The sequence below is a fragment of the Scaptodrosophila lebanonensis genome, unplaced genomic scaffold, assembly GCF_003285725.1.
Source record: "Scaptodrosophila lebanonensis strain 11010-0011.00,11010-0021.00 unplaced genomic scaffold, SlebRS2 tig00001415-arrow-pilon, whole genome shotgun sequence".
Classification (NCBI taxonomy): Eukaryota; Metazoa; Arthropoda; class Insecta; order Diptera; family Drosophilidae; genus Scaptodrosophila; species Scaptodrosophila lebanonensis.
This window is the reverse complement of record NW_022060742.1, coordinates 9871220-9885171: the sequence shown is the minus strand read 5'-3', so window position 1 is coordinate 9885171 and position 13952 is coordinate 9871220. Positions and strand designations below refer to the sequence as shown.

The 13952-nt window shown below is 36.0% G+C and overlaps 1 protein-coding gene across 1 annotated transcript; it reads left to right on the top strand.

The window, feature by feature from the left end:
- The first annotated feature begins 5839 nt into the window (after positions 1–5839).
- On the top strand, positions 5840–12758 carry LOC115632782 (collagenase-like). Its single transcript, XM_030530033.1, has 4 exons — positions 5840–5846; positions 6776–6830; positions 11868–11938; positions 12421–12758. Exons 1-4 carry the CDS (start codon positions 5840–5842, stop codon positions 12756–12758), a joined length of 471 nt encoding a protein of 156 aa, XP_030385893.1.
- Positions 12759–13952: the final 1194 nt, after the last annotated feature.

Here is a 13952-nt window from a genome sequence, read left to right as displayed (position 1 = left end):
TCTCTTAATAATAACAGACAATTCGTTATATTTTTATTACCTATTATTAACAAGATTTGCAAAATGTTATTATTAATTAAAGGTTGTCAAAAGAGTGCAGATACTGAAATATATAAAAAAAAGAAGAGTGTTCGGAAGATTGTGTTAAACTGACAAAAGCAGCCTGGATAGAGCTCTTAAAATTGTTTAATAATATTTTTCCCTTTTCATCTCGTTATATTTTAATTACTTATTATTAACAAGAAAGGCCAGGCCAAAAGAATAATCTCCACCTTGTTAATTGAAGTTAATCGGATGAAAATTGCTATTTTTTGTAAAAACGTTGGCATCCGTTTTACACTAATTGAGGTTCTACTTTTCCAGATTAACTTAAATCTTTTCCACCAGCTTCTAATGTGAACGTAACTTTTCTAAAAAGTGAATTTTTAATTGAAAATTTTTGTTCTAAAGACATTTGATCCTAATTGCATATGAAAAGTGTTATGCCATATTAAAAATTTCAACTGTAGTTTAATAATCACGTTAAGACTGAACTCCTAGTTTAAGCTGTATTTGTATATTTCTATAAGTTTAATTTAAGTTGTTGTAAATAATAACAGTAAATTAAAGTATTATCAAAAAAAAAAAAAAAAAAAAAAAAAAAAAATCATTCATCGACCGGTCTACTTTTTGTAATTATTGTATACATACTTGAAGATTCGATGTCATCATCTTGTGTTTGGAATCTTTCCCAAACATTTTACAAGTCTAGAATTATTTGAAAAACGAATAAAATCATCCTGTGAATTCTGAACACTCTTCCTTCAAATTTATTTCGACTGTTATCGACTAAAGACCTTGAAGACCACATTTTTATATAAAATGTAAATAAATTGTCACGTTTTAACAATAAAGTGTCTTTATATATGGCTTCAATTCTTAGCTTCAATCCTTGTACTGAAAATACAATTTTGTAGAGCGTTGTTTACAGCTTCAGCTGAAGTGTTCAAAAAAAAAATAATAATAATAAAAATTGTTTTTTACCTAAAACGTTAAGTTTGCAAAATATAATTTTCAGATATAATGTTTTGAGAATTATTCTTATAATTGAAACAATTGTATAATTATAATGGCACTAGCATTTCTAAGCTCCGACAAATACAAGCTTATTGTATTTGAAAAAATCTGCTTGGAATGAGTTCCAAGTGTTTTCAAATACACAAAAAGCCGCGAATTCGACTCCATGCGCCTGAGATTACTCTTTCCTTCCACAAACACTTAAGTCTAAATGGCTTTTCATTGTCTAAAGTTTACTGCTGCTTTATCAAAAGAAGGCTTATTAATAACTCAAACATAAGGAACGAACGGAACCGGAGAGATAGAGAGAAGGATATGAATAGGGACGATCAGGGAGGTTGCACACGTAATCACTAAATCAAAACGCCTGACATAAGAAATGTGAAAATTGAAAAACGTTTTTAACGATGAGAACACTGCATTCAGGAGAGTCTTTGGCCAACGCCTTTATGAAGGTGCATTGCCAAAAAAAATAAAAAAATAAAAAAATAAAACAGCTAAGTGACGAACAGGCCGAGCTCAGTGATGGCTTGGCCAACTGAAGACGCCAAAAGCGCGATACTCAACACTTCAAACAAGTTCTTGACACCGATTTCCAGCGGGCCCAGAAGGCCCAGCGCCAAAACATTATTTGCTCGCACTTGGCCGACTCCTTAGTCAAAAGGGAAAATATTTTTTATTGGCCATTTCAATTATCTTAATGCACTTTAATATACGTGCCCGAGTGGGACGTTTTACCGTTTTCAGCGTATTCAGCGCTGGCCGTGTGTGATTGTGATTATCAGCTAATAAGGCATCAATAAATTTTGGTAAGCAGCCCCATCTTCTGCCAAAACGCCATGAGCAATGCGTCCGCGTTGCGCGATCGCCTCGAGATGACGCCGCAGATTTGAGCCGGCAGATTGCAATTAATTTGCAATAACTTTTGATAAATGTTCGAGTGTGTCGGTGTGTGTTTCTCGGTGTGTGTGTGTTTGTGTGTATGTCTGTGCATTGTGTGCAGTCAACTGTTGTGTAGGAAAGTGGAATTAACGTCATGCGATAACAAGTTGACGCGATTAACTGCCAGAGATAGAAGGCTACGATTTTTTGTATGCCAAATAACTACCGTTAGCTGCAGGCCAAAGCCAACAAACAAGATTAAAAGAATACCAAAAATATAAAAAAATAATAAAACGAAAAAAAAGGCTAAGGCTAAGAGCGCATTTAAAACGCAGACGCCAATAAATCGCAGTTGTTGTTATTGTTCTTCATTTTCAGTGTACGTCTATGTAGTTGTGTGTGTATGTGTGTAAATATTTTTAAAATTTGCCACGAAAAATCTCGAAAAATCCAAGAGCCATCTCATTTTATTAACCCGCTATAAAATTTAACAGCCCCACCGACCACGGACAACTAAAATGCCAGAAGCGCTGCGGCAAAATCGCTTGCGACAAATTTGCAGTTGTTCGCGGAATGTGAGAAATTTGAAAAATGTTATCAATGAGCGAAAAGTTAATAAAAAATAATTAATTTCAACTGCCGAGCGTGGCACACACACGGAGAGTGCAGCCAAAGCGTCCGAGTCCCAACAAGGCGTGGCAATGGCAAGGGCGCGCCGGCTACTCCAACCAGCCAACAATCAACAACCAACAGTTGTGCAACATGTCGCAGGAAATTTTGCAGTGGGGTCCATGGACGTACTTGGTTGCCGGGACGTGTGAAAGGGGAGAAGAGGTGCCTAATAGCTGGGTCACATGGACGCACATACGTGTGAAAGGGGACTTTCTTTAACATAGAGTAGAGTATAGCTTGGTTTATTTGATCCAACTTTAGAAAGAGTTACTAAACTAGATTTTTGGTTAAGATATTGGCATGAATGTTAGCATCTAGTATTCGGTATTTAAGATGTTAGTTTTAAGGTGGAAGGAAGGTAGAAATAAATCACATTTTGGATTCACATTTGTTCCTTTTACCTTTCGTACACAACAAAGCTTAATTGAATGTGTAGAGTGGTAGAAATGGTTACTGAACTAGTTCTTTCATTTTCGTTCCTTCAGTTGCTGAACTAACTATGATATTTCGATGAATCGATGTTAGCATCAAGTATTTTAAATTTTTATGTATCTCAGTTTACAAACATTATACAAGACGAGATTTATAATGGAAGGGACGAAGAATTAAATCACACTTTGGATTCAAATTTTTGTTTCTTTTTGCTTTCATATATAGGTTGGTTCATTCGTTATAGAGTTGGCTCGGTCCACTCCGAACTTTAGAAAGGATTACTGAACCAGTTCTTTCGTTTTCGTTCCTTCAGTTGCTGAACTAAATATGATATTTTGATGAATCGATGTTAGCATCAAGTATTTTAAATTTTTCTTATTATACAAGACGAGATTTATAATGGAAGGGAGGAGAAATTCAATCACACTTTGGATTCAAATGTTATTTTCTTTTTGCTTTCGTATACAACAAAGCTTAGGCAGGTTGGTTTATTCGTTGTAGAGTTGGCTCAGTCCGATCCCAACTTTAGAAAGGGTTACTGAACTAGTTCTTTGGTTTTCGTTCCTTCAGTTGCTGAACTATGATACTATATTTCGATGAATCGAAGTTAACATCAAGTATTTTAAATTTTTATGTATCTCAGTTTTCATTATACAATTATTATTATACAAAACGAGATTTAAAATGGAAGGGAAGGAGAATTCAATCACACTTTGGATTCAAATTTGTTTATTTTTGCTTTCGTTTACAACAAAGCTTCCTTATGTCTTATGTTCAAATTAAAACTTTATATTATTTTATATATCTCTTGTGGCACAATATAATATAATACATCATTCAATTTGTTGATTTATTAAAATAAAATAAATAAAAATGAAATTCCCAAAGTTGATTATGATTCGCCATGAAAAGTATCTTCCCATATATAATAAAGATCCTACAGTTAAGTGACGCTTCCACTACATGGCATATGTATAGCCAAAACTCATATGCACTTTAGCGAACTCATATGAGCCATATGAGTAATCGTCTAGAAATATAGTACGCTGTAATACATTTTAAAATTGACATCAAATAATTGAGTGTGAAATAAATGATGGAACGATTAAATGAAGTAAGGGAACTAAAATAATGATTAGTCTGTTCCCTTGAGAGATCTGAGCTGTTGGGACAAGTATAAAGGGTTAAGTGAATAAATGTAGCTTAATTATTGATTACTATTCAAAGGGTTAAGTGAATAAATGTGGCTTAATTATTGATTACTATTCAATTCGAATCGTTTAGCAGCATACATGATTTGCTATTTGTGGTACCCCCTTAGCAACACCCATGGCTATGCCTAGTACTAAGACCAGCAAACAGCCCGATTGTCAATTGGCACATGGGCTGCCGTTGTCGCTGCAAGCGCATTTAAATTGAATAAAAGGCAAAGGAATAAAAAACAAACCTAAAGAGACGATGACAACGCCTCAAACTGTTTATCACTCGTTGCACAAGCGCACCAGCAACATTTGCCAGCAACAATCGCCACTGCGGCAGCAACTGCTGCTGCTGCCGCTGCTGCTGCTGCTGCTGCTGCCGTTATGCGCTTAACATCTTGGCATCCAATCAATTAGTTTTTATGCGCTTCATTGCCAACAGTTGTGCCGGGCCAGTCCGAGCCGAGCCGAGCCAAACCAAGCCAAGCCAAGCCACGCCAAACCAAGACGTGCCCTCTTGCCTTACATCGCCTCCGACTTGACTTGACTTGACTTGCCTGGCCAGGCTTTATGTGGCACTCAGCAAAGTCGTCAGCAGTGTCAGCAACAAATTGGCGAAGGGACGACGACAGTCGGCGGCAGCAACTGGCAACGTGCAACTTGGAACTGGCAACCAGCAGCCTGGCCACCAGTGACTAGTAAAGTTTAATGCGCCATACTTTCTCAAAATATCGAGAGCTCTGCATGCAATTTTCCCCAGACATTTGGCAAGTAAAATATTCAAATGGCTTTCAAATGCCAGCGTCTTGAGAATGTAACAAAAAAAAACGAAAAACGAAATACGAAAAACCCCAAATCTTGTACGCCGCGCTTGCGGTTCTTGCGATTGACAAATCAATTTGGCGATGCGACCCACAGAGTTGTGGCAAGTCGGGGAAGAAGAAAGTGCAACACCTGCTGGTTGTTTGGCTTGGTTCGGTTCGTATCGATTCGATTGTTGGTTGGTTGGTTGGTTGGTTGGTTGGTTGCTTGTTTCATTCGTTGTTACCTTCGGCCCAAAGTATTGTCCACTTGTGTTAATGCCTTTTGCCGTTTCAACTAACTGGCACTTATCCTGTGCGCATTATCGACGCCCCTAGCTCCGTCTGGCGGGCTGTCGATCAAAGGCATTGAACACTTTGCAAATATATGCGCATTTCTTAGCCATCGGGCCACAGTTCGATGAGCAGACAGCGATGCTGCGGCAAGTGTGTCAAACACGTATGTATGTACTCGTATGCATTCAAAGGCAAACACCTCGTCCATCTGCGTTTTCTGAATAAATGCATGAATCCCTGGACATTAATGGCGGCATCAGTTGCCTTTTCCTCTACTATCTGCCTCAATATTCTGCATCTGCATTGATGCGACTCCAGCCACTGGATCGGCTTTTGGCCAAGTCATTGCCGCTTCCACATATAGTCGTTGCAGTCGTTGTTGTTGCTGCTGCTGCTACTGCTGTTGTTGTTGTTGTTGTTTTTATTGTTGTACTTGTTCCTGTTGCATGTGCCATTGTTGCTGTTGTCCAAACATACAACTGAAGTGTTAAAAACATTCCAATGTCAGGTATTGGCAATTTAACTTAACCCATTGCACACTATTAAAGCCTGCTGCTGCGATTTGTTGGCTACAGAGCGAAAAATCTAACGGATTTTATGCTGCTACCATCAAATCTAAGCTAAATTCTTTTCCAGTTTCCAGTTCCTTTCATTATTCTTGTGCGATCCAGCATTAAAATTTGTTCCAATTCCCGAATACTTTTCACAACTGAAACCTTTGCCATTCACCGCCCATTTCAGTTTTGTGTTTCCATTTACTAATAATTATGCAAATTCCGAAAGACAAAGATAAAAATATCCCACAAGTTCAAAAATGAAACTTATCCCAAAGCTGCTCTGCGATTTCTTCGATTATTTTGTTCTGGTAATTATAATTTTAATTGTAAGTAAAAATTTCGTCAAGTTGAAATTGAAAGCGTATCCCATCGCTGCTTTTCGATTTTGTTCTCCGATTTTTTTATGACAATTTCCGAATACTTTTCAAGACAAAAAAAATCGTAATTTCATACCGATTTAGATTTCGTCTTCCCTCTACCAATGAAGTTTCACAACTGAACGTAGGATTAGGCTTACCTCGACCTCTATGTGCAAACAGTAAAGTCCTAGCCCTGGAAAACACTTCTTCGAATCTAACATATTAGGTTACATTCAGATTCGTCAGGAGCTCAGAAAAGAATGTTTACTTATGAATTCCTCAACGTTTTTATGAAGCTATTTCATTATTAGCAAAAGGGAAATCTTAGTCATTATCATCAATTATTATTTTTCTCAATTTTGCCCGCCAGTCTAAAAGGGTATACCAGCTTTAAGCTATAATTATTGACAGTTTTAATTTGTAAAACTATCAACTAATCAGCTGTGAAAGAATTTTAATTCAAAGTTGATTATTTCCAATTGTTTTCATTATAACTTGAGAACAATTATTATTCTCAGCAGCTGCTTTAAGCTACTTATTTGAATTTATTTTTTATTTTAAGCCGAATATCCGATCCAATGGTGGAACAGCTGTTTATTTCAATATTGAATATTTCGATCAAATTTCGAAAAATAAAATTATCTGAGTTTCTAATATGCCTCTTCCCCGTTCAAGCAATGAATATAATGAAATGCCATTATAAATTGAAGAACCATGTCAATCAAGAAAGATGCTTCAACATTTTTGTTTAAATCCAACCAACAATGGCCAATGACAACAACTGTTGAATTGTTGCATCTCCTTTTTTTTTTTTGTTATTTTTGTTTTGTATTTTTATTTTCGTTGCCTCTCAAAGCTGCCAAGTTGCATACATTTGCATCATCAAGCGGCGATGAGCAGTCGAAAACAACGGACAGGCGGCAGGCAGGTCCAGGCGGACCAGGCGGACCAGGAGGCGGTCCCTTGGACCGGCGGATGAAGCGGCAGAAAGAAACTTTTCGAGTTATTCCTGCCTGCCTCGGCTGTTGCTGTCGCTTGCTGCTGCAGTTGTTGTGTTAATTGAGTTGTTTGCAGCTTTTTGTTGGTGTTGTTTGTTCGTTTGTTGCATTCATTCCGTTAAAAATTTTTAAGCACACCGCCTCACTCACTTGTATTCCGTATTCGTTGTTCTATGGCATGTTGCTGTCCATCGCACATTGGAACACAATATTACACGAAATGGAAAATATGAATGCAGTTAAAGGTTCATTTTGTATACTTTGTTCGTATATTTGTATATTTTGTTCGAATTTACAAGCAAATACAGAACCCACTATTTATTTATTTTCTAGATCAGCATGGCAGGACGCGTCAATATTGAATTGTACGTCTGTCTGTATGAACGCAAGCAACTCAGAAAGTATAAAAGCTAGAATATCCATTGAAATACATACGGACGTTGCCTATTATACATACAGGATGTGCCATCTTTTATGTCGGTATGTAAATATTGAATAACTTTGTCATTAGTGAACCAATTGACTTGAGTAGACCAATGTTGAAAACCTCAGTTCAAGAAATTGTACAGAACCAAATCGGTTGTTTATTTTCAAAGATATTCAATGTTTACATACCGACATAAAAGATGGCGCACCCATGTATGTATATTTCGAGACCAATTGTAGGGTCGTTACATTCCATCTAATATTTCCATTGAAAAGTTTGATATTTTCTTAAATTAGGCCACATATGTAGATCGTGTTCAAATACATGATATTCTTCTTCTTTTTTTTTTAATTACATACAATGTTTATCTACCTTTCCACGTCATTTATTTCGGCGTCGATAAACCTTTTTTGAGTTTTGATGTAGCACCATTTACTTTCAAATTTTAATATAAAAAAAGTCGTCAAAAACAATTATTGTGCCGGAAAAAATCCATGAAGTTGAGATTGAAGTATTTTTGAGCAATTCAGAAAACATTATAACGTAACAGAGGAGCCCCATGAAACCCAATAATTTATCCTATAGGTCTTCCAAGATATGATTGCCTATTTCTGCGAAAATCTGCCCAAATTACGATTAAATATTTAGAGAAAAGAAAGGGGTGAATTCTAAGTCGTATACAGACATATGTGCGCCAGAAGTTTCCAGAGAATTTTGAAAAACCATCCACAAAAAATGAATCATGCTCCAACAGTACAATGCAAACTCTTACACATCGATTCCAACTCCACAACATTCAATTTTATTTATTTATTTATTATAATTTTATGTCAACAAACAATGACTGTCGACATAAGGAAACAATATACCTGTAAATGTTATAACAAAAACCATATAAGATAAGAATGCCTAAGTAGGAAAAATCTAATAAAATTACAATAATATCTAATCTAATAATTAGTCTTACGGTTAACTTACAGCCCTGTCTTCCTTTTATTCCAATACATCAATTATGGTAAAGAACTCGGTGACACCTTTAAACAACTTCTCAGTAGGTTATAATCTAACTATTAGTCTTACGGTTAACTTACAACCCTGTCTTCCTTTTATTTCAATACATCAACTACTTAGAGCCAGCTTAACAATTTCCAAGAATTAAAGTTAAGCACCCGGTAACACCTTCAAACAACTTCGTAATAGGTAGCGTGTTATTTCTCACTAATTGGTTCAACCGAATGAGAAAGTACATTGGTCTTCTGGCGGAATATTTTTAAAAACACCTAAGCTATTAAGTATTGTTTTTTATTCCTTTTTTGAAATAACTTAGCATAAAAGGCCGTCAAAAATTTAATATTTAGGCTATAAGTTAGAAGAACGATAGACTATTTGAAGAAATGGGGAATGCTTAATGCATTTTTCTGCAGAATCTGTGGTAAAGAGCATTGAGAAACTGGCTATCAGTCAGTGTAAATAATTGTTGTGCAAATCTCCTTTGTCGAAGCGAACTTTTTCCCCTAAAATGTAATATCTTTATACCAATGTGCTGAACCTAAGCTGACGCGGGTTGTGACGCGGCCTCGCAGGAGTGAGTTTGTTTGCAATTTTACAGCAATTAGTGTTGCTTGTGTACACTGTCAGTAAGTTCTTTGCAGATTTTGGAGTTGCTTGCGCTTTTTTTATGGTTGCTGGTTGTCTCTTAGTGTCTTGCGCATCAGCCACATGACTCATGGGAGCCCCTGTTACTGCCACTGCCACTGTCGCAGTCGCAGTTGCAGTCCCTGCTTTGGTCCTGCCGGTGACTAATAGACGCGATACGCCGAGTGCTCCGCCTGATGACCAAACGTTTAAATTAAAAACAAACAGAATGTTGTTGCCAAATGCGCGAAACGAAATAACAAAAAACGCATGTGACGTTTAAATACGACGGACACGCCCAGTCGCAGTCGCAGTCTCAGGAAAATGGCTGGGACTTGCCACAACAGACAAGGCAAAACCAAATATGCAGCAAGCTATAGACCTCCAGTAACAGCAACAGCAACAGCAACAACAAACGTTTTGTGTCACAAAATATTTGAATGTAAAGTAAAGTGCGGCTCGACTTGGCGATCTTGGTTGCTGTCTTTATTTCTAAACTACTGCTGCGGTTGTTGTTTTTGTTTTTGTTTAGAGTTTTAGTTACCGTCGCTGCTGGGCAAGTGCCTAGACAGTTGACGTGCGGCTGCGCACCGTCCCGTCGAGTATCCATGCCAACCGCTCAACCGCTCTGCCCACCCCCGCCCGCCCCAACCGCTCATGCACCACCACACTAATTGGTCACGACAGGCAAAGGCAGCAGGCATTGAGTTTTGAAAAGCGAAAAGTAAAATCCATTGAATTTGGCAACGGCTGCTGCGATTTTGTTACCCACCGTTGCTGAAACCTTCAATTTGGCGGTATTTGTTGTTGCAGACAACCACAACACAACAACAACAACCACAACACAACAACAACACCGCCGCTCCCACTCCCCACACTTGAGAGCTTCAAAGTTTAGCGTCGCAATTGATTTTAGTCGTCAGTTTTATGGTCTTTTGATTTTTGGCTCTTGATGGCGCAAACATTAAGCATTAACCATTCGGTTTTGTTCGTTTATATTGAAAATTATTTATTTTCAGCAGATTTTGATTTTATTGTCCAATATAAATGTAAGTGCACTTTTAATCTGTTTTTTATGTTCAAGTCAAATTGCACACAATTATTCAAGTTGCAATCAATTTTAATGTTAATTCCCAATTTCATAAATTCTAGACAAATAGCTGTGGAATTATAAAAAATTGCAAATTAAATCAAAATGAAATGCATTGTATTTAATATTAATAATGAGTAGTCACTAGAATAGCTAGCCAGCAAATATCGTGATCAATTAAAAGCGTAATTTAAAACAAAATAGAACAATAGCGATTATGAACGCAAACCTCGAACTAATGCCAACTTTGTTTCGTCTTTTTTGCGGTTACCTCACTATAGTATGTGGTTCAGGGTTGAAAAAATCGCATAGTCACACATCAAATTAAAAGTTCAAGTTCACCCAAGAAGAGGTGAGGTGTCAGCTAAACGACGAAATCCTGCAGATGGACCCTTAGACCAGTTTTGTTCTATTGTTCTTACTATGAAAAGTTCTTAGTGGTCTTCTTCTTGAAAGTGTATTTAAAAGACTTTGTGGAATAGCTGTTCCTACCAAACTACTTCATACAAGTTATTCGAAGACCAATTTCGATTTTAAAAAGAGTGATTGCATTTTAAAATGTTTTGATTGATGCTTTTCTTCGATAATCAATCTGCTTACCGTGTGATTTAAGTTTTTATATCCCCTTATCTACAGATAATTATTTGATAATTGTAGAAGCAAGGTTTAATCACTGCTGCGCATTATATACTTATACAAATTTGCTGGAATACCACAAGTATTGTAAAATTCCAAAAATCAACACCAGCTTAGTGTAGCTTAAATAATCCATGATAACTACTCTCGACTGTCGAAATTACAACAACATTCTTGATATGTAATTTTGTTCCATATTTATACCTTTATAAATAAACAATTTTTTAAACCAAAAGTCTGAAAAGTCTCGATGCAAAGTTGTAATCCGAAGCTATGGGAGGAATGGGAATTAAGATGGAAATCTCGCCAAAACCTTGCAGTGAAGGCTATAATTAATTGATTTACAAAAACTATTTAATTTAATTATGTGTAGCAAAAAATTTCCCATCACCTTAATGAGCCCTAACTGACGTGTTGAAATAAACGCTCAAAAAAAGAAGATAATGTTCAAAATGGGCCGATTCTGAGACTAATAGTGGTGCTTCTGATTGTTATCAACAAAGTGGCTAAGAATCTTATAACAACTAATTTAATTTTTCTATTTATTTATTTTTTTATTTTTTTTTTTTTGAACGCAAGACCCAGAGACCTTTTGTTTAATTATCTTAAAATATAATTAACTCAACCGATCGCGAACAAATTTGCGCAGAGATAAGGCTCGTAAAGTTCTACATTTTACAACCTAAAGGTAAACCGAATCGTAGTATAAAACTCGCTGTTCAAAATTACAAATCATAGGCTTTTAGAATGGAAAGACAAATTTTGAGAGTGCTCGCAATAGCATTTCTTTTCCAAATAAGCCTTGTGGCATCCACTGAATTGGAACGGATCATCAATGGAAAGGAAGCGGAAACAGAGCAATTTCCTTATCAAGTATTTTTTGATGTCGAACACAATGGTACATGGGACCCTACCTGTGGTGGAACTTTAATCTCAAATAGAGTTGTACTAACGGCTGCTCATTGTGTAGATGAGAAATTTCTCCACTAGTAAGATAAACTGAAATTTATCATTGAATATTTGCATACTTAAAGGATTATTTACTGCAGCGATTACGAGTACATACGGATTTACTTTGGCGCCGTGAATAGGTTGAACAGAACGGAGGTGGGACAACAACGACTGGTCCTGCATAGAAGATATATTCAAGTTCATTATGACTGGGACATAATTAATTATTTAAATGATATAGCTCTCATAAATCTACCAGCGGATCTGCTGTTGGATAATTATATACAGCCAGCTAAGTTACCCAAGCGATATTTGGACTATTCTAATAAAAAAGTTGTTACATCTGGATGGGGAAGCACAACAGGTAGAAGTCATCCAAAAGTTTGTCTATTTTTAAATACAATAAATCCATCGCCTAATCTATTTCAGGTGAGCGGTCTGAGCGATCACCAGTACTGAGATACACGTATGGCTCCACTTTAACAAATAATGAGTGCAAGACATCAGTGCTGCAGGCCATGTCCAAAAACGCGGTGGACAACGATTTCATCTTTTCACCAACTTTAATATGTTTAGCTGCGAGCGAATCCAATCCTTGTTATGGAGAATCTGGCGGCCCATTAGTGCTGAACGAACAGACAGAGCAGAGTACTATAATAGGCATTGCTTCGCGGGCAACACATCCATTTTGTGCACCTGGTAACCCCGTTTTGTACACACGAGTCTCTGCTTATTTGGATTGGATTAAGGAAAATTCATACAGATGATATAATTCATCAATTTTTGTAAATCCTTTAAATATTCAGATTATTTAATAATAAGTTTCTTTCATTTATCGATTATTCTAATTTAAAACTAACGATTTGTATTCCATGAAGCTAAATTCCCGTTCTTTATATCATTTTGTATTACTCATCATATTTAAAAGGTGAACATTGCAACGTTCCGGATAGAGAACTGATTTTTAGAAATTTATGAAACAATTAACTCAAAAATATTAAATATGCTTAATATACATTCATATACGAAAAAGTTTATCCAGGTATATAAATAATAAGGCTTTATATGGGTTGTAATAAATTTGTTCTGGATATGAATAAGAAAAGTCTATATACAAAGTGTGGTAGCCGCAGCTGTTGTGGTTGAAAAGTTCTCCGTGTTTATACGAAAAAATTTTGATCATACTATACGAGTATATAAATATAACTATGTACTTATAGTATAGTATAATAGAAGATCTGCGACAACTTTTCTGTCTGTTACGTACACTTGGTGGTTGGGGTTTCAGTTAACTCTTTAAAATAACTTTAATTACTCATAACTTTAAGCTACGACTTTCATTAAAAACTATTGTCTATATGTAATTGGATTTTCAGGAATGGTTAGAAGGATCGATGAAATGTGTGAAACTAAAATGATGCACAAGAACAATTTAAAGATTTTTCGCAAACACCAAATGCATAAAACTGTCTAAAGATGAATGTAGGGTACTTTTTTTCTGGGAGCCGATCAAATTATCGAATTCAGAAGACTGTTTCTCTCACTAAAAATCCGATTCAAAACCCTTTTCAATCTGCACGTGAATCGGTGCGGTCAAAGTAATCGCTTAGCTTCCGAGAATTCCTGTTACCTCACGGTAAGACAAATGGCCAAATCAAAAGAGGGTACATATGTAAGATTTCCAAATGAAATGGAATAAAACAAACAGGCTTATAAATTAACAAACTGTTCTGTAATAAATTATCTGTTTCATAAGAAACAAACAAGTGTTACCTTTTTGGATATCATTTAATTTTTATTCAGATTAAAGCTAAGCTAGGATATTTCTTATACCCGCATTGAAAAAATGTATTACATATATTATTTTATTTAACAAAAACTAGGAGTATCAATTTAAATATTTTATTCAGGATTGTCAGAACGGTAAATAATATTAGGTACTAATATCAAAAATAAGGTTT